The sequence below is a fragment of the Labrus bergylta genome, chromosome 5 (assembly GCF_963930695.1).
Source record: "Labrus bergylta chromosome 5, fLabBer1.1, whole genome shotgun sequence".
Taxonomy (NCBI): domain Eukaryota; kingdom Metazoa; phylum Chordata; class Actinopteri; order Labriformes; family Labridae; genus Labrus; species Labrus bergylta.
The window spans coordinates 17,016,162-17,038,307 of NC_089199.1; the positions used below are offsets into that span (position 1 = coordinate 17,016,162).

At 41.6% G+C, this 22,146-nt stretch overlaps 1 protein-coding gene across 2 annotated transcripts in view; it reads left to right on the plus strand.

Moving 5' to 3' along the window:
- Positions 1–22,146, plus strand: part of cdh4 (cadherin 4, type 1, R-cadherin (retinal)) — a 198,150-nt gene that overhangs the window by 151,598 nt on the left and 24,406 nt on the right. For both annotated transcript variants that reach the window (XM_029277329.2, XM_029277330.2), the window contains exons 6-8: positions 217–372; positions 6,145–6,289; positions 15,365–15,537. In XM_029277329.2, coding sequence (XP_029133162.1) covers positions 217–372; positions 6,145–6,289; positions 15,365–15,537 — 474 coding nt within the window. The remainder of the gene's footprint in view (positions 1–216; positions 373–6,144; positions 6,290–15,364; positions 15,538–22,146) is intronic.

Consider the following 22,146-nt stretch of genomic DNA (forward strand, 5'->3'; position numbering starts at 1 on the left):
AGTGGAAATGTTATAATCAGTGTATCTAAGAAATATCGGCCCATGTTCTCTCAAACTTCTGCTTGTATTTCACAATTTCCTTGAATGTCACCGTGTTCTGAACATTTTGTGATTTGTAAGCACAGGTAAAAAAAAAACCCTGAAAAGCCATAAAACGAAAATCAGTTTTTCCTCTTTGTTGAACTTGTTTTTTTCTTTTGTTCTTTTTTTCCTCAGATCCGCTCAGATCAGGACAAGGATGTCGGGATCCGCTACAGCATCACAGGAGCAGGCGCTGATCAGCCCCCCAGTGGGATCTACAACATCGACCCCATCAGCGGCAACATGTTCGTCACCCAACCCTTGGACCGAGAGGAGAGGGCCTCTTTCCATGTAAGCAGGAACTGAGTCCGTCTTATCTGTTTCTCTCTCTCCATTAGCTCCATTTCATTATCTCTCACAGCCAGTACAGGAAAAAGTACCATGTCTTTTTTAATTTTCCATCCATGTTTCATTCAACCACTGAGGTCGCCTGCCGCACTACAAGTTGGACCTCATTTATTTTGTTTTATTTTTCTTATTATTTTTTATAAGATGCTGTGGAGGACTTTAACAGCAGCCTCTCCAGTCTCTGATTGATGCAGAAACTTAAAATGAAATAATGAACGGCTTGGCAAAACACAGCCACTTATGCCGTCATTTAGATTGAAGTCTCGCTGCACAGAGCAGTGTAGGATGGATAGAACAGGGTGAAAGAGAGTACACGCTGAGGAAGAGAGCAGGAAAACTGTTGTTCTCTCTATCAGAGTTAATGAGCAGGTGCAGCTTCAAGTCTGTGCGTACATGTCGGTACAAGTGCTGAATGCTGATTCATATTTGATGTGTGTTTATACCATAAACAGAGTCTCTCTGTCCCATCTCTTTCAGCATGTGTTTCCCACATTTCCTTTGAGTGCTACTGCTGTCTTACTTCATCGCCCCCAAACATTGTTTTAAACTCACCTCAAACACTTTGCAGCTGTGCTGTTCAAAGGTGCAAGCTGACAGATGTACAGTTAGCCTGCATATGGCCCATAAGATTTGCTACAACCCTACCTCACACAAACACACACACACACACACACACACATACACACACACACACACACACACACACACACACACACTAACACACTAACACACACACAGGAGGTAGTAGGTATGAGTTCATGACTGGCCCCTCTGGAACCTCGGTTTAAACAGCTTCGTAAATGTGTGAATTTAATATTCAGACCACATGAGACTCGTGTTAACGGGAGGCCATTGGTTCACATATGCACATTACAGGTTTCAATTTATATCAGCAAAGGCTAACAGCTCAACTCAAGGTGAGCACTGGTGTCAGACTCACAGCGCCCACGTGCCTGTCAGTATGACGGATGGCTACACAGCTGATTTGGCTAATTCAAAAGCATGCTGCTGTCTAAGAGGTAGTACAAAATGAAGGAGAAGGGATCACTGCAGTCTCTCAGCGGTATATAGACAATATAAACACCAAAACACTTTGTGGAAAGACTATGAACAAGCACATAGCTCTGGCTGATTGTCTTCTTGGTTGGTTTGACTCATTGTTTTGTGTGTGATGCATTAGCCTTGAAACAAGCCTCTTGTTACTTTTCCTGCTTTGTTCAGGCACAGGACATCACTGTGTGTGTGTGTGTGTGTGTGTGTGTGTGTGTGTGTGTGTGTGTGTGTGTGTGTGTGTGTGTGTGTGTGTGTGTGTGTGTGTGTGTGTGTGTGTGTGTTTCTTGTCTCGCCATACGTGCCCTTATACACTCAACCAGCAAATTGGGATCAATAAAACAGGCAGGTTATTGGTGGGGAAGGACAGCCGCCCAATAAACAGTTCTTATGTGACTCTGCCTGTAGTGAAAACAGCATGTTAGGTCAAATGAAGCCTCTATGCACTCTACTGCTTCTCTTCCCATACAATTACTAATATACCTGGGCTTTGGATATAAGCCGATACAGAGTACTGATGAGACCAGGTTTAATTAAAAGCTCAATGCCTTCGGTGTGTTGAATAGACTTTGTAAATGATGTTATAAGTGTGGCAGCTTTGCGCTTGACTTACACAACACTTTTCTTACTCTTGTAAAGCAAAATGTTACATGTAACATTTTTGCGGATATTGGATTTTAAGAACAGTTTGGACTTTAGCACCCTTCATGCAGGTGGGTTTGTTCCTTTAACCCCTGCCAAATGGACAAGCAATACATTCATGAACAAAGACCACTTCAGTGGAGGTATGGATTTAGAATCTGTTTTTACATTAAATGACTGGCATGGACTGAAATGACAAATGAGGGATGAATGGATGAGGGTGGGGTGTCGAATGGAGGAAACAGAGTTGTAGCAGATGGGAGTTGGTGGAATAGGATTGGCGAATGTAGAGAGAGTTGATGGAACCGGTGGGACTGAGACTCAGCGTGGGAGGAGCAGTCTCTTTATGCTCTGACATACGGATGTTTTTTGAGGTGTGGTTCCCAAATCTAATTTTGAAAAATGTCATCTAAATTGAGCAGCCCAGTATTGCACTCAAACTGAAACAATACCTGATACAATAATTTGAGTCTATATCGGGATAATATCCAATATCAGTATCAGTTTTTGTGCATCACTAATTGATACCCCCATGGACCCATGCAGTGTGTGATGTGATGAGTGATTTGATGTAGGAGAATGTATCCATGGTTTTTACTCAGGGGACATTCACTCCATTGCTTACTTTCTTTCAACTTGACGTTCCAAGCGTTGCTGCACTCTCGCAGGCCAAACTTCGCTAGTTAGTTTTTGGTTCAAGTGAAAAGAGAGACGAGGCTGCTGTTTTTGACAGAAAAGCACCAGGGGAAGTGATCTGTGAGGTTATGAGAGTGGGTGTTAGCCTGAGCTTCAGTTTTGTTAGACAGATCTCCTTTGAGTCCACAGGGCAGGAGGAGAATTGAAGAAATATAAAAAGATGTTTTGTCTTCGGATGAATACATGTACTATAGTGGTAAGTGAGTGTGTGCATATGTTTTGCATGAATACATCTATCATGATCTGCTCATATTGCTTACAGTGTTGGTTAATAACAAGAGGACAATGACTTGTAACCTTAAGTTGCTCAATGTCTCTCTTGATCATTCTCAGTTACACATCATGTTAAAACTCAGTCTAAATTTGCATAAGCCTGATTGGTCATGTTGAGCTATGCAACTAGTGAGCATGTTTGGAGCTGTCTGTCCTTTTCATTCTTATTTTTCAGGAAGCACTTTAGGCATTTTTTTCAACTTTAAAATCTTTACTTGGACTCGTGAATAAACTTGTTGGGTTTTTGGTGTCAAAGGTCATCATTTTGTTCCGAAGGGCTAAAGCTATGAAGTAATTACATCATTTACCCTGCGTCAGGGTGTCAGGAGAAGGTTCTTCTCACAGCCATATGCTCTGCAGAGAAGAAGTTATCAATTTAATGAGTCTATTCTGTGTACACACCGTCTACTGTATTGAGTGAGGTCTGCTTGTTGTTTTCCTCTTCAGAGTTAGAGTTTTTCATTATTTGAGTTGAGGTTTTAAGGACAGAGGACGTCGCATGCTGGTTGGTCTGCAAAGCCACATATGGAAAATTTGTGATTTATGACTTTTTCTTTTTAAAAGAAACCCCCCATGACTTGCTAAATTTTAAAGTATAGAAAATTATAATGGCCTGCTTTTAAGACAAGCTGTGTCTTGTGTTTCTTACCAACCTAGGTAAGGAATGCCAGTGATGCCAATCAATCTGATTATGTTGAGAATTTTGGTTATGGTGGCACTACATGAAAATCTTAAGGATCACAACAGTGATTGTTCATAAATGCAAAGGGGCCTCTCAATTAGAGGCCCCTTTGCATTTATTGTTGAGAGTAGAAAAAGCAGTACAGCAGGTTGGCATAGATGCTGTCTTACAAAGTAAGATCAAATGAGTGATTTCTAATTTCTAATTTTAACACTATCCTAATTGAATACACAATTAAATATTATTTCTGGTGTAAGTTTAAAAGGCGAAAGTATTTCCTATCTTTGCAGAGCACAAGTTTGATTTGAAAATAATGAAAGGACTGTCTGGTATTGACGCATGCAGTTTAACTGCATAGACTGAATTAAATAAAAACTCGGGCTATTATTTGAAGTTTTATGACACATTTTAAAAGAAAAATGTTTGTTTTTCCCCCCCAAAAAACATGGACTGAATCGCAATTGACTTCAAGCAGTCCCTTCAGAAAACATTTTCTTCGACCAAGGTTATACATGAAATGGTTGTTGGCTTATACATCTATAGCTACAATAATAAGGAAGAGAAAGCAAAAACAAGCTGAATTGCTCCTGATTTTGGTTCAGTCATACTAAAGCATACCATGCAGAATACTGATGCGGCCTCACAGACACTGGTTTGCTGTCTGCTTGGAGAACACACTCCTCCAGGCCCTCAAATCACATCTCCAATTCATCCATGCACACAGAGATACACACACACACACACACACACACACACACACACACACACACACACACACACACACACACACACACACACACACACTCGCGCGCACACACACACACACACGCACACACACACACACACACACACACGAGTATAGAAATATTTACTTTACTGAATTATAAGAAAATGTGCAGGAATAACACTCCAACCAAAAGGCAGAAAGGTCAAACATGCACATGAACAAAAACACACAGTTTATCACACACACAAAAAGAACACGCAGAGCCATTATCATTCATGCGGTGAAGCAGTCACACAAATCACAGTCACACATCCCTCAGCGTGCAGTGTTCACAGCTGAGAAAACAGATTGGGCTTGTTTGTTTGTTGGGTCTGCTCTCCATGTTTGTTTGCTGTACTTCAGCCAATGGAAAACTAGCATCTTGGGGATCATTAAGTGGCTAAAGAGGCCTCTTCTGATTGGCTGTGTGTGTCGTGTCAGCGTCCGTGTTAATATGCGTAAACATGTGTCTGGAGCACTATTTGGATGCATGTCTGGGTATGTTTTCATACATCCTTGACTGCAAGGAACAAAAAGCCGACATGATTAGTTGTGTTTTGGTGAAAGGCAGGTACTGCTATTCAATCTCTCATGTCACCCAACAATACATCACGACTCCCTGTGAATAGGCTGGCAGGCAGATCCTCCTCTCTGTAGCTGCAGACAAAATTGTTTGCTGCCTGTGTGTCACTCCTAGCCAGAATGAGGCACCCTCTTCTCTCACCAAGCCAAAGCCGTGATAGAATAACATTTCTGCAGAGGATATGAATTTCTAGCCAATTGAATGAGGCTAATGTAAGTCGCAGTGAACAGAGACGCTTTGGTTGCAGGGCTATTACAAAGCTTTGCGTTATGTTAGATATCATTAGCAAGGATTGGTGGGGAGGGGAGGGTGTGTGGCAGCAGTGGTGGAGATTAAGACATCCCACTGTAGATGATGATTGCTTTTGTCAGCCCTCCCTGTTCAAGCCCCCACACCCCCACACTGCCTCTTTGTGTTTTCATCTCTCATTTACTTGCACAAGGCTCAGTCACTCTCCTGCTCTCCTTCCCATCCCATGTGCCTTTTCCCTGCACCGCTTTCCCCTCACCTTCATTCCCATTTCTATTTGCTGTCTCAATTCTCACACCATGAATTGGGAAGGAACAGCTCATCAGTCAGATACGCCCATCCAAATGGCAGGCTTTGTCTTCTCCTAAACAAAGAAATAAACTGCCACAGCTTGAGAAGAAACACCTCTCTGATAGGTTTCAGGCCTCTGGCTGTGCTTACATCCAATAGGTGTTGTTTGTGTTACTAGAACATTTCACTACTCTGCCCCATTCTGTGTTATTGTGGTCCGTGCCAAGATACCAACAGGATACTCATGCCCCGTTGGTAGGCAAGAAATAGAATATCTGTCAGTTGAATGAAGTCGCCAATTAACCAAGTCAAAGTTGTGCTATGTGCTGATATCCCGTCCAGACAGTCTGCAGAGCTTCTTATCAATCAAGCTAGCGGCCTGCTGTCAGTGGAGCTTTCTTTGGAATACAGATTCAAGCTCATTTTTAGTGTTGAATGCTAATGTTCCTGTCTTTTTTTCTGTGCATTTATGTTTGTCCACAGCTAAGAGCCCATGCAGTGGATATGAACGGTAACCAGGTGGAGAATCCGATCGATCTGTACATCTACGTGATCGACATGAACGACAACAGACCAGAGTTTCAGAACCAGGTGTACAACGGCTCTGTGGCCGAAGGCTCCAAACCAGGTAAGATGACGGAGAATCATATGCGTGGTAATTGTTGTATATGTGCAGGTTTATTTATCTGCCTAGCATCAAAAAGCTAATAATACACATTAAGGGACACACAGTAATGTCATCATGCTCTCTTCTTTAGCAAAGCTATTTTTGGCTGACTCATTTCATCAGGCTAATTTATCTAGGAAGAAAACAAAGTATACAAATTATGTATTATATAGGTTCTTTTATTGATATTTTGTCAAGGTAAAAGAGAAGAAAATAAAAGCAGTGTATTTCTTAATGTAAGCAGGGTTGAGTCTGGGTATAATAGAATCAAATAAATGTTGACTATGCCTTTATTCCGGGGGGCCTATCTTTGGCGACTGGCCCCTTAAATGAGGAACTTGCTCACATCATAGTTTGTCTGTCAGAAGTTAAATCGGTGTGATGTTGCCGTGTCAGATTGTTTTCACCGGAAGACAATACAAGATAACCAACAACACAAAAATTAGGAACTACAGAAAAAGTCCAAAGCAAAAACAAAGATTTTCTTCCTTTTTTTCTTTCTGAAACATTTTTACATCGTCTCCCATGTGGGAGGTCATATTGTCTCACTTTAGTACTTAGGGGCTTCAGGGTCTCATATCCTTTCATGGGAGCAGAGCTTTTACTGTTACTGTAGAATAAGTGAACAAGAAGTGCTGGCTGCCTTTTTTAGGAAGGCACGAACAATATCATCTCAAACTGCACATTTTGTTCAGTTCTGATTGACTAAGTCATCATGAAAGCCATAAAACACCTTTGCTACAAGGCTGTAATCATTTACAATTGTACCCGTAGAAATCAATGCATGTTCAATCGTCACTTTCACCAGCATTTGTAGCCTCTGTGCTTTGCTCAGCAGAAGATTATTAGTGCAATAATCCTTTTGAAGCTGTGCTTTAGACTGAATCATGAATAGCTCAAAGGTTTTATTGGATTAGTTTAAACCACTAACAACTGCAAGTAGAATACGTTTACAGAGCCTCTTATTGCCTAAAGATCATTTCTATGTCTTTACATTTTAATTGATTTGAGTTTTTATGGGTCATTCTACTTCACTTACTTTGACCGATCACACACTCTTTTTTTCGTTTCGGATTTTAGGCAGGCCTTCAGCAGTCCTTCATGATTTAATCTTGCTCACGGAATCCTCGAATAAAACTGCACTTGGGTGGCCAAGCAACATCTTAAGGTGTGAACCCACAATGACTTTTGAAGTTTTCAGCCAGTTCAGACAAGGGCAAGCTCATGTAATATTTGTGTCAGAGAGTCTTGGCTGGATGCATCATTATCAGATTCTGCAGAGCATGGAGAGACATAGACCTTCCCTCAGAATCAGGAGACAGAGCTGTGGTCAGTGGAAAGCTGGAGACGAGAGGAGAATGGGCAAGTAGCTCTCATGTCTCGACTGGAAGAACTCTTGTTCTAACAATCAGACCCCGAGGACCCGTGTTTGTCTTCACAGCGTTCAGATATTGTTCTGCTGCAAAGTTTAATCTCAGGGGGATTTGTAAACAATATAGAAAAGCATTATGTGTGTGTGTGTGTGTGTGTGTGTGTGTGCGTGCGTGCGTGTGTATACGTATGAGCAAGTATGGGATTGACTGTGTGTGTGTGTGTGTGTGTGTGTGTGTGTGTGTGTGTGTGTGTGTGTGTGTGTGTGTGTGTGTGTGTGTGTGTGTGTGTGTGTGTGTGTGTGGTTACTCCTCAGTGGAGCATGGGTCTGTATACACAGCTCCTAATTAGTGAGGGCAACCAGACATTCCAAAAGCAGCTTTCTTCATTTTTTTTTTTTCACACTGATAGTCTGCTTCGTTTAAAGTGAGCGCGAGCGACGACAACTCTTTGAATTAGCTTTCATTTTGAACAGAATGCAGTCTGTGATACCAATTAACAAGAACTATATTAGCCTTCAGTATGTGCAGGATAATTGTCGTGCCCTTCAGGAAGCATTTACTGCCAGGTAACATTTGTTTGTGTTAAGTGTTGAGAGTTTGCTATCAAAAAGCATATTCTGTGTGTGGAGTGCTTCTATGTTCCTTTGCACCCTCACTGGTCTCTGAATAATGAACTTTAATTAGGAGAATAGGCTGCAAAGCTGGTTGGATTATAGCCTGCTTTTTCAAAGAAAACAAGAAAGACCGCCATTCATCTAAAGTGTAAGTTCAAGGAGACTTTTTTTGTCTGGCTCATTTAAACTGCTAATACAACCTCCACAAGTTTAATCTTTTATCTGACTCATGGACACAGTTTAGACCTCAGGTTAAGTGCTAAACACTTTCTGAAGTTGTTATTTTATACCCCGCAGCTATGCAGGTATAGCTAACAGCATTCAAGGGCAATTGTGAGTTGTTAATGCACATACGTTAATATCAACTTTCTTTTATGCACCAATCCTTATGCAACAAAAGCTCAGCTCCAGTGAATCACAAAAACCAAGGCAACTGGATGTACTAAGATTCGAAGAACTGAAGGGTTCTTCAGATTCTCTGGGTTTTCACATCTTCTCCCTTTCAGTCTCCATCCTTGTCCGCATGACGTGTTAACACTAATTCACTGTTCTGAATCAGTACAGCTTTGCCCCTTACTCTTATAGCTAAATCATTTCAACTAACTTTTCATTTCAAAGAAAAGTCTGAATTGTGATGTTAATATAAAAAGAGGCCCTCGGGTCAACAAGGTTAAGTTAGTTCCTGGACTGTGCTGCACAGATCTCCTGCACACTCAGAGTTTGCATGTGACTTGGATCTTTCTTTGGAGTCCAGTGATGACCGTAGAAACTCCTGAGGCGTCACTCCAGGTGATACGTTCTTTTCCATCCTGGCAGCAGCTGGTGTGTTGAATCACAACATCGCTGCTGACAGGTGCTGCTCAGGGCAGAGTATCCTGAGATGCTGCTGGAATATCTCAATCCCTGCGTCTCCCATGCCTGAAAATGCAAACCTGGCTGAAACATCAAAGGACATTCTTTATTTGTTACCATGTGATAATCCCCTCATCATCATTACCATTCACTGCATTTTTACACTGGGAACACAGCCGTTAGAAAGCAAAGAAAGAAGCTCCCTGGTTCTCACATTTATATATGTTGTGTACAATTTGAGGGTTATGAGCAATGCTTCACTTGAGAGGGTTGTTGGTATCAGTTCCTAAAAGTTTATTTTCTGAAGATTTTCACCACAGCAAGCATTTGTGAAAGCATACTTAGCTCTTGATGCTGTCTAAACAAAATGGATTTATTCACTTCACTTGGCATTGTGACAGAAATCTAGACAGCAGAGATTTGAAAAACCTTTTATAAAATAAATTATCTGCATGGTTGGACGCTACTGTTAATAGCTAATTCTATGAACTCAGAAAAAAGGTTAGAAAATTTGATTCCGCATCGAAAGTGTCCCAATTAATCAAAACTTGTGATGTAATTCATATTTTTATGGACTCCAGCTTGTATCTGCCAAAGCGCCTTTAAACTGCAGGTCAAGCCTACCCATTCACACACTGATGCCAGAGGTTGCTATCCATCAGTATTAACTAATACAATCACTACACATTCACATGACGCAGATGAAGCACCTGGAGCAACTTGGTGCTAAGTGTCTTGCGGCTGCAGGAGCTCGGGATTGAACCTCCGACCTCCCAGTTGAGAGCTGACTGAATCTACCACTGAGCCCCAGCCTGTCAGTTTCAGTTAATTCAGTTTTCAAGCTGCTAATTGATTTTTTTTTGTGTTTGCACATTTATCTGCACTGATTCAGCAAAGAGATGATGAACAAGCCAGAAGAAGCATGGTTTCCTTTCAAACTAATGAGAAAGAATGAAAAAAAAACTCCACATAGGACAGCATAACCTTCATCTTCAGCATGCACAATATTACAATCCAAATGAATAGAAAAATGCTCACTCCCATTTCTCTCTAAATGCCAAGCAAAGAGGGGATATTTTTGTAGAGCTAAAGTAGTATCACATTCTGTATCTACAGACCATGATATCAAAGGTTCTCTGAAGCATTACAACAGATCTTCACATGTAGCGCTGCGTGACAGCCTTCAAAGAGGGGGACCAACAGGGAACAGGCCTTATCACCGCCACCAGATGTCAATACAGGCAGGCAGAGATCCGATCAGACCATCGGCCGGGATCAGTTTGAAACGGCTTCATTTGTCTCTCTCTGCCACAGGGCTCCCACTCAGCACCAAATATACCTGTGACTAATAAGAATTTAATTTGTTCAGGTAATCAAACGTAACAAGACAGTACAAGACAGGATGAGCTATCTGATCGCAGCAAGCTGTTGTTAATAAGGAATAAATAGGATTCAATCAGAAAAATAGGAAGATGATCCCAGGAAAACTAGCAAAGGTACTGTACTTAAAAAGTAACTTTAAATGGAAATGATGAATAAAAGTCACCAATATGATGTGATGTTGTGTAGAACCTTAAATATGTAACATGGAACAGCCATTTCCTTTTAAAAGGTCTCAGATGAAGATTTGTCGACATGGCGTGACTCCTGCAGAAAGCTCTTGTGTTCCGTCTCTGCAGTGTACTCAGAACATCTGCCCATCATCCCCCCCCCCCACACACACCCCCAATCCCCCTCTTCTCCACGACTCTGCATGTCGTTCCCTTTTATGGTCAGTCTTTCTTTTTTTCTTTTTTTTTTAAAAAGGCCTTCGGAAATGAGTGTGCAAGATCAAAACCCACAGCTGAGTGCCTTCTCACATAGTCGATTTGCCCCCAAAGGGGGGAAAGGGGCTGAGTCTCTCTCTTTACTCTTTCTCTCTCCTGAAGAGTTTGCTAACAGTTTCAGAGAGGTTTAAGAGACTTTCTCCCTCAGTTTTGCCTGGGGGGATAATTTGGGATTGGCACATGAGGGGAGAGAAGGAGTGATAGAGTGGAGCAGAGTTGGAGAAGAACAGAAATGTTTTAGTTGGTGTTTGACCTGTAGACTTTGTGAGCAGGTGGTAGTCACAGGGCTTCTCCCTTTTAATACCATGTTTGTTTTAAGGACAATCTGGACATCACATCAGGTATCAGTAATTAGTACAGCCGTACTTATATAGGACTTTTCCTGTGTTTGTAAGCGTTTTTCTTTAACATGTTATCCTCAGTAACATAAGTATCTAGCCGTTTCACATATGCACTCCTTAAAAATATCTAGATAATATCAGGAGGATATTCTCCTGACCTGGCTGTTCACATGTGCACTATCCCTGTGAGACGGGAGGTAAGACGTGATGTTAAAAAAGATGACGCGGAAGGAGTGGACGAAGAAATAGATAATATATACGTGTTGTTCAAGGGAATCACAATCTCAACAGAAGAGCGGAGAACAACATACTGGAGAACAGAAAACGTAATGCAGCTGTTAATTAGGCATTTGCATGCATGCACTCTGTGCACCGTGCGGCAGTCACAGCATATACTGTAAACGTCACTCCCCCCTCCCATTGGCTCAGGAGAATTCTCTAAATAATATCCTGCTGCCTTCTCACATCAGCTCACTCGGACTTGCTGTGGAAAAAATACTAAGAGGCTGGCAGGAGAAACTCTGGGTGAAGTCCTAGCGAAAAATGTGACTGTTTGTGTTCACATAAACAAGCTCCTCCAGCAAATATCAGGAGTTTTTCAGACTTTTTCTGCAAGTGTGAAAACCCTATTAAAGTTAAATTTGTTTTCTTATACACTGCAACTTTTCCACTGGCTTGTGGTCAAATCAGCTCCTCATTCCTAGAATCTGTCAGGAGATAACAAAAGAATAGTGGTTTTGTTTTATACTACTTATGTAGTTTAAAGATTCCAGTTCAGGAAGTATTGGTTTCATACATTTTCATGAGGTAGATTGTTTCACATTACAGTAGGTGTGGGGTTATTTTTCCCTCCTGTTTTTGACATATTTTCAGTTATAGTCGCAATAGCTGATGACTGTAAATACTAAAATCCTCATGATTGTGCATGCTTGAACATACATGCTTAACTACTCAAAGTGTCATGGTGTTTTATTAGGAGATATTTAAATGGCCACTTCATATAAACTTATTCATGTACACCAGCATCAATTTGGTGGATGCTCATGTCCACAGCACATTCTTGAGATTTTGGAGGGGCCCCTCATCAGACAGCCTTCTGGAGCCTGCTTTTACCCACAACACTTTTCTCTGTATAAGTCGACAAACATTTATTGTCATCTTGGTTCAATCCATGGTGAAGAAGAGGAGTTCTCTCAGAAATCAATGACTTTCTGGCCTCACCCCTTTCCATTTCAGCAAACTCTTAAAGATTCGCTCAGGTTCAGCTGTTTGCCCTTCACACCCTCACAGACGTCAGCCCACTAGGTGCTTAAAAAATAGAGTTAACAGGTAGAGATTCACAGGCGTGGCTATCATGCAGTGACAGTGATCTCGGTAAAAGCTTCATTTGATCATGCCTTTGCATCTCATTATCAGTGCTGTCAGTATTTGAACTTATTCACAGCGTTTTTCTTTTTTTAACGGTTTAAAAGGTTCAACTGTGTCCTCGTGTCCTCAGAGAGCAGCAGGCTCCATTAGAGACTCTTGTGTGAACTCCCCTTCTTCATTTCCCCCAAGATTCACCTGCTTTCAACCTTTTCTCTTACCTCTCCACCTCTACTTCTCCTTCTCGCTCTCTATCTACTGTAGCAAGGCCTCTCTTTCACCCTCTATCTCCCCTCCACTGATGAGAGTTATTATCCTCTTACACCCCCTCTCACTCCCTGACTTCCTCTTGTACTTTTGCTTTTAGTGGTCTTTGGAATACCTCTCACCTCTATTCTCTTCTTCACTTTCTGTTTCTGCTTCGCAATTTCCTCTTCTGCTTCCTATCTCTGCATCTCCGTGTTTGTCTTCCTCTCTATTGCTGTTCTAGCTCTATCCATCTTCCTCTCGTTCCTTCGTCTTCCCTCTAATTAGGAGGCAGATGTTGACTCGGATTTTTACGTTTATGCCGCAAATAGAGTGAACCTACCAGTGATCTTGGATCACATGAGCAAGATGGCGAGCAGTTTGTGCGCCTGCCACCAGTTGTATTTTCAGCTCCAATGATTGCTGGAAAAGCAATTAGGATTTGGAATTAGTGTTCAAATTAAAGAGGAATTAAACAAGCTCAGAGATTAACCCTTTCAGGCATGGAAAACCTTGTTTGGATCTTAAAGTGCACCATCATCATATCAGTGAATCCTCCTCATTTCAATGAAAGGTAGCAGCGCTGACATGTGATCCAACTTCAAATCATTTCCTTTCCCCCTGGGTCTGGAATGGTTGATTATATATATTAATGTTGTCCTCTGTGGAATAACAGTAATTGTTTTTCTACCTCCTGTCTTCCCTTGGACACTTTTCTTTTGACAGACTCGGCTATGAAACTTAATAAGGATTGAAGTAAATTATGGGGCTACAATTATCCTGTCCATACTGGCTGTCTCAGGAACCAATTATGGGAATGGAGACACTTGTAACTTCACAGACACAAAAGAGACAACAGAATCTGGCAGAGTCCTCAATCTATGATGTTTTGAATAAATCGTATACAATGATAAAGGCAACGTCTCAGGCAAAATGGCAATCTTTCTTACCAACAGAAAAACAAGCAAAATGTCTTTTTTGGTGACACATTTTTATTGTGCCTGCTGTGCATAAAAAACATCACCACCTTTGGTGCAAACTGAGGTAACGAGAGCCCTAATAAGTTCACGCCTGAGTCACTTCTTGCTGCCCACTAGCATAAAAAAACAGGTACAATTAAAAACTATCGGAAATTTGAAAAAAAAATAAAAATCGCTAGCCACCATTTAATTCCAGGAAGAAATGTAGTTATTTTATTATTATCATATTCTCCATTTCTTTATTTTCCTGTCTTTTTTATTATTAAGCTGTCCTCAATTCCTTCTTTCTGGATGCTTACACTGTCTTCTCATTCGAGCATGTTAGTGCTTCAGCCATCTCTTCTCTCTGCAGTCCCCCTTCTGCGAGCTGACAGTTTCCTCTCTCAGCAGCAGCAGCAGCAGCAGCAGTGTGTAAATGGCTGCCTGATGGAAAGTGACATTTTCATAGAACCCTGTGAAAGAGGCTTGGTGATCTCTCCTCTTTCTAGCACAAAGTGCTCCTAATTGCCTCGTCGCATTTGTGAGCCCAACTGACAAACTCGTGCAAATCAATAATTCTGCTGAGGGAAGATGCCAGGGCACCGAGCGTCTCACCCAGATACGTGATGTGAGGACACAGAGAAGCACGTGCATACAGATGCACACATGTACCTGACATACACTTTTTACCCTCTCTCCCTCTCTCTCTCTCTCTCTCTCTCTCTCTCTCACACACACACACACACACACACACACACACACACACACACACCCTCCACCTCTCCATCTACGAGCTGTCTGCCTTAAATGGCAGTGTTTATCTGTGATTCTAAGACAAATAGGGAGAGAGCATCGGAGCATTAAGGGCAGCCACGGAGCCGCTGAAGGCTGAAATAATGGATGGTGGAAATGGCAGAAGACCCAGCATTGCTCATTACTAAATGGACTCTGCAGAGGTGGAAACTTTGCCCCACTAGCTTTCTATATACAAAAGACAAAACAGCCCAGCTTAAAATAGGGGCTTATTCAATGGTTTTTGGGTTTTTGTTCTCTGCTCTGTAATGGCTCTAACTCTGAAAGTTGCTCACAAAAAAGAACAGAGAATGTCACAGCAATTTGCCAAGTCTGATTGACTTGTTTCTTGTTTATAAATGTGCCTGTTGTCTTCTGAGCCCTCTTCCTTCTCTTTGATATTTTCTACAAATTCATTAACAGTAGTTGGCTTACAGGGAACTTTCATAATGCCACTCGTTTTCAAAAGCTGCATATGCGTGGAGGTGTGGAGGACCTTGAAAAGCCCAACATTGAATTTTAATGAATATCGCCTGCTTGTTTTTCTGTGGTGCTTCTTTCCTAACACGACCTCCTTTACCGCTGCGTGCACTGACGTAGATCCTCTACTCTTCTAGTAGTTTGACTTTACTCCAACTCTCCCTCACTAACTTAATTTCTGTCCTCAGGTTCGTCAGTGATGCAGGTGACAGCAACGGACTCGGACGACTCCACCACAGCAAACGGCATGGTGCGCTACCGCATCCTCTCTCAGACGCCCCATAGCCCGATCCCCAACATGTTCACCATCAATAGTGAGACCGGGGACATAGTTACTGTGGCAGCCGGCCTGGACAGAGAGGTCAGTGTATGCATTGTGTCCCTGTTTCTCTCACCATTTTAAATGTATCCATCTTGTGTTTGTCCACTAGGCCATAAGATAAAACTTTGGCTATCATTTGGTGACTTGATAACAATGGTTTGGCGTTCCCTTACTGGTTTGGTTGATCACTGAGGGATTTAAAATGTAAGGACATTATGATCCAAACTCAGGTCCTTTGTCTGAGCTGGCAACATCACGTACTCACAAACTCATAACTTACTAAATCTTCCATTAGTTTAAAGTTCTGGCTAAACTAACCTAAGCTTGCCAAGAAAGGGAAGTGAGCATATTTCCCCAAACTGTGAACCATTTCTCAAACCAGCCAGTCACTTGATTTGGAGACTAGGTCCCTTATGTCCACCCACTCAATAAAGAAACTCAGCCTATCTCCAGAATCAATGCCCCTTATCATGTCCACAGAAACACTGCTGTGTACTGTACTGGGGCAAGTCCAGACTTTTTTCCCAGGTATTGGCCCAACTGACTTGTACAATGTGCGCACACACACACACACTAATGAAAAGTATTTATTCACCCTTTCTGTCTCACGTTAAAGTATCATACAGTGAACACAACAGAGTGGCAACATTAACATCGTTTAAGTTTAATTCTGTAAGGACTGAAAAACAAGATGCATTATGTTACATTGAATAGCAAAGAAAGTCACAAGTAGCCAGTTCAACACATGCCAAGTTGTTGATTTTAAATATGGACACAATCAATCACAGTTAAGTATATTGATGAAGCACCAGGGGTGGCCAATCAGTTTTCAAGGGGGGGGCCATGCCAAACATCCACCCCTCGGGACACGCCCATGGCTCCACAGCAGCTAAATTTCAAATCAGTCTAACCACCTGTTGGTTCCATTGAATGATGCTTACCAAGTCTTGTTTTTAAGTCAGTCCTTTAGTCATAAAATGTATTATGGTGAAGTAAATAAAACATCTAGAAACATCAATAAAACTAAATTAAAAGACTTTTATTTTCCTCTGGTGATTACATTAAGTTGTGATTAAGAAAAATAACCTTAGAAGAAAAATTACTAGACGTATCTTTTAATACAAAGTTAAAGCATTTTCTGTATTTAGTATTATTTTTTAGAACACATACTCCAATCTAAGAGCCAAAAAGCTGCTCATTCAAAGTGCTTCCTGCCTCATAAATTCCCAATTTGATCCAGATTTAACTAAACCTCTAAAGAAAAAGGATAACTCTCAGCAGCATTGACCTTTCAAAAATATTATAACAAATCAAGCATGAAATTATTTTTTTCATTCCAGTTGTTTTCCTAGTTTGTATTTGTGTATGAATGTTAGAGACAGGCAAACATGTCATGTTTTTTTCTCAGTGCAAAGAGCAGAGCAGAAATAATGACCACGCAAATCCATCACCTCTCTGCTGAAGAGGTCACAAAAGCTCTGTCTCTTTATTGTCTTCTTTTGTGTCATCCACTGCTGGTGTTTGCGTCTGTTGCTTGCTGTAGTTGTTTGCCAACCCACACACCAAAAACACCACCAGCAACACAATCCTCTCTGCTCAGTCGTACCTTACATCTTATTCTACTAATGAGGAGGGTTTCTCAGTGGCTCTTGTTGATTCTAAGCTGCATCAGGTGACGTTTGTAATAATGTTTCGTTCGTTGGGCAGCTTGTGTCTCATACATACATAAACACACATACATATAAATTTTCCCTGCTCTCTTTTTTGGTGTGAGATTTTTTTTTTTTTTTTTTTTTGCAAATGGCAAAATCAGAGAAATGCTCCCATTCCATTCGTATGCCACCATTATAAGGGCAATCTCATCCTCGTAACTTAGCTGGCTGATTTTACTACCGACATTAAAGCACCGTTGAGTGTGTCTCGTAATGTTTATACTCTGAGAAGTCCCACTGGTCCCACTCAGCAATAAACCCAGCTGGGCAACACTCTGGAAATTAAAACAGGGTTTTTACCAACAGTAAGGTGACAATGTTTGGAAAATAATTACAGTTAAAATCTCAAGAACAAAACCAGGTTTTTAAAACAGAAGAATACAAAACATCAAGGCTGCTTCCTTTTCCAAAACTAATACTCTGCGGGCATGGCATGACAGCGTGGCACATTTGTGGGACAATATAAATGAGTCAAGTGTTCGCGAGCCAGCTCTGTGTCCCTGTTTCCAGCTTGGCCCAGGCTGCAGCAGTAGCAGCTGATGTGAGTGAGGGAAAGCTCATTAATGCGGACACATCAAGCCAGGTTCAGTCCCACCTGCATCTGATCCTCCCACTAAAACTGGGACACACCTGGGAGTTCACCCACCTGCTGTCAAGGTCATCAACACAAACACACAAACACTCTGAGACACATGGGCACAGGTTGGCGTTACACACTCCCCATGCAGTTATGTTTGGAGTTTGAAAGCAGGGAACAGCAGGAACTGTGATGAATAAGATCCAAGGTGTCAAACTGGATCTGTGCCTTCTCTAAATGCTAAATGCCCATGCTGCTACACCAAAGATCTGCACACTGCCTTTATTGGCACTGAATACCTTATAAACACACTAAAAGCAAATACTTTATACTTCCTGTCCCCTCTTCCATCTCCTTCTCTCACTCTTTAGCTCACTCTCCTCCATGCTGTAGCCTAATTAGAATATGCATGTGCTAATTAAGGGGTGAAGCAGGTTCTCTCGTGTTGTTGAGACCAGGGGGTACACAGAGGTGAGCCTGCTATCACTTACCTTTGACTCCAATGAACACCAATTATAATTTCTCACTCTCTGACCATAACCCCTCTCCTAGTGACCTCACATGCTTCCCTTTGCTCATGCCCAGAGGCTACAAGGTGTGCTATGCGTTTCTGACATCTTTTTAATATACTTATCTTTAAGTATCAAATGCTGTTGTTTTCATGGTGTAGTTCATTAAAGTGATGATGAATAGGTGTCATACTAAGATTACATAAGATTGCTGTAGGTAAAGAATTATGTTTGAGTTTGTAAATGGTAGTGTATGTTGATTTAATTTATTTTGTACTAAAAAATGCCTTTCTATCAGTCTACTTTGGAAGAGATGCGTTCTGGTAAAGGACAGTTGTATTCAGCAGGCAGCTCAGCGAGAGATTTCAGGATGCCACAGCTGGCACACATGTTCCTCCTTTGTGCCCTCCCTCTGTGCCTCTGGTTCCATTGGCAGGCAGAGCTGATATCTTTCATTACTCCAGGCTGTCTCAATCCCCCATGAATCCTGGATTTGGAACGGTCTGGTGTGGCATGGTGAGGTGTGGCCAGATGCCAGGCTGTCCATCAGGCTGATGCCAGCTCCACGTAGCACTGTCTCGCCATTGATGAGGACATCGCCTGTCTGCCTAAAAGGATACTTCCTGTAACATGTATGTGTGGCGTTGAAGAAATGCTCAAACAAAATAGATCGCTGATCTGAAAAATTCATAAATATATATCGTACACTTACATCGTCTTTGATTGTTTTGGTAGGGTTTTTTTAATTTAGCTAAATGTTGTGGTACAATTGCCCCGTCTGCAGTGATGTATAGCCTAGCTTCTTTAGTTTCTAATTAAAGGGGCAATGCTTACTGAGATCTCCTATGGCTAATAGACCTACAATTGATAACTACCTCATACAACCTTACTTTTAAACACTCTAACTATCCCTCAAAAGGACATGAGTGCCCTCAGTCTGACTCCATTAGAATCTGCAGAGCCTGTCTGGAGATACTGGCTGAAAGCAGGGGTCATAATGGTCTCAGGTTTTGTATGGTCAGAGATGTTAAATTATGTTTACTTCCAAAGTAGCACCAAATCCTTAGTGGGCAGAACACAAAGCCAGTGATTGATTTTAAGCAGATTGCTAAGTGAAGAATATGGATACACACAGATTGATGTTGAATGATTGAAGCTAGCATTCATATTCTATTTAAAATATCAAGTTATTAGCTCCTCCAAGCATGTTATTTTGTGCCCTCTTTCATAGATAATCTCTGTGAAGATTGGTTAAATTCAGGCATTCATTTTTAACAGCTCCCCTGGCTTACTTGCATCGATATTTTTGTAATTTTATTCTTTTGTCCGCTATATGGTTTTGCTGCTTTTGCCTTGGACGATCAAGTGACGACATTCTGAGGCTGTTTTCAAAGGACTTAATCCCATTTGTTAACAGTGTAGTTGAAACTCAAGTTCCTTTGGAATTAAACCCTGTTAGTGCCATGCTAGATCATGATTTGATAGGAACAATACCAATTAACACGTGCTCAAATATTTTGTTGTGTATCTGCATAAAACGAGACCTTATACAAAACAGTATCATGCTGTGTTCAACCATGACAGGCAGAGCAGCAAGGTCATTATGCCTCCAGTGGCTTCCAAACTTAAGCCGTTTTCACATAAGCACTTCAGGAGGAGCCAAACAGCAAACAGCTGAATATTTCTCTTGGACTTCATCCGGGGTTTCTCCTGCCAGACCCCTAGTATTTTGTCCAAAGATACAAAGAATTTTAAATGTTTGAATCCTTCTTCTGCTATCACAGTAACAATTGTGACCAGATTTTTTGTTTGACCACATGGTCCCGCCTCTTTTGTAATGAAACCTGACATGATCTTCTGCTGCAGACTGCTGAGCAATAAGCATTCATCTGCTATCTGGTATTGTTGTTTTTATCTGTTTGTGACATTCTGGAGTCTGACAACAGCTTGATCACCATGCCTTATTTGCTTAATCATGTTTTGTATATTGTATTGTGATCCTCAGTTGTAGGATTAACTCAACTTTATGCCCAGTTGTGTTGAGTGCTCTATTCCAGCATCTTTATCCATATGTGACTCACAGCCTTTATTTATCCAGTATGTGACTGCGAGCTGTTTGCGTAAATGTGGAGGCGTATCTAATCAAGTGGATTGTGAGTGCATATCTCAGATTTACGTACGTATCTGAAAGAGTGTCTCTGCAATGGGATTCAGAGTGAAGCCTTCAGAGAATGCTGCTCGCTGGCTTGTGTTCTCTTCAAAACCAAGTCGAGCTGTTTTGTCCTCAGCCTAACCGGAGAGAGACATCCCTGCGAGGGATGAAGAGAGGAATGAATGATGAGGATGGAGACAAAACAGACTAGTCTGCATATTTTTAGCTCTAACTGGGAAAAGATGTGAAAAGAGAAAATAAAATGCATAGACTCCTACTATATTCCACGGTGAGATTCCCAAGCTGCAGCGACCTCATTTGTAAATAGATATCTCACTATTTCATCAGTAAAGTGGATGTGTAACTGAGCTGAAATAAAACGAGCTAATTAGGATTTAAGCTAAATCTGATCAAATGCAATCCAAAAGCATCAAATTGAAAACAATTGATTCTCAAACGAACTGATCTGAAGCTTTACTGAGGGTGACTGACACCGGGAGCCACTTAATTTCAGAAAGAGTCTTTCCAAAAGAAGAAACGGAGCAGGTTTCCGCAGTTAAAGCCACCATCTGAGACAGATTGTATCCACAAACGACACAAGTAAGGGCAAGTTTCACCTTCACTCTTCTGGCCTTTCTCTTTTCTCCTTCTCTTTGAGTTATTCTTTTCAGCACAACCAAGTGAAAATGCACACTCAGCTCAGGTTCCATTAACACACCACTAGACATGTTCTAGAGAAAAAGCAGCTCCTCTACATTTTCTTGTCTGACAACGTCACACTCATTCAAGCCATTATTTCCTCTTCCTTTTCTCTGCTGACAGAGTAAGTCTCTCTGGAGCACAAGTCCATTTGCTTACAAAACATGAGTGGCCAGTTTTTCCACCTGTCCTGTGCGCAACTTGGCTTGACTTATCGAGTAGCTGACGCTGATCGCCTGAAGCCATCTTCTCTTTCTCTGGAGTGCTGGATGGTAAACCCACCTCATTTGGTCATTGTGAAGAAAGGGGATTGGGTTTTATTGTTGGCGAAGCTTTGTGTACAGGTGTTTCTCTGGCCTCAGATGGCTTTCAGTTTCTGCAGATTTATTCTGTGAGGTTTAAGGCCTGTGGGGGGGGGGCTAGGTTTTTACGGCTGTATTTCCTGCCAGTGCTGGACTTTAATCTAACATAGAGATTTCTGCTTAGAGCTTCTATAGGACTCATTAGAGAGCCCTTTACTTGCACAGCAGCCTCTTTTGGACAGCAGAGTGTGCATCACTGTGAGTGTGTGTGTGTGTGCGGTTTTGTGTGCACATGCCCAAGTATACCTGGTGTAAGAGTCTGAGTGCTCCACCTGTTCCCACTCACTGAAGCATTAGCGGATGTGCATGTGTGCACTGGAAGGGCATTTAACTCACAACTACTCTCAGATGAGTGATAAAACCGTGCAGGATAGGATGCAGCAGCCACACCTCCCACTGTGCGATAGCTCCACCTGCTGGATCAGCTCCACTCACCTGACCAAAAGGAATGCATCCATGAGAGCTCTTACCTATTAGATTCCTACAGCCATCTGGTGCTGTTTCTAGGTTAATGTATATAACTGAATCTAAATGAGTGTGCACAGAGACGCATTCATATGAGGCTCTTTTTACTGAGAGCTCTAGGAAGTTAGATGGTATTGATAATTCATTATGAGTCTAATAAAAGGGCAGCCAG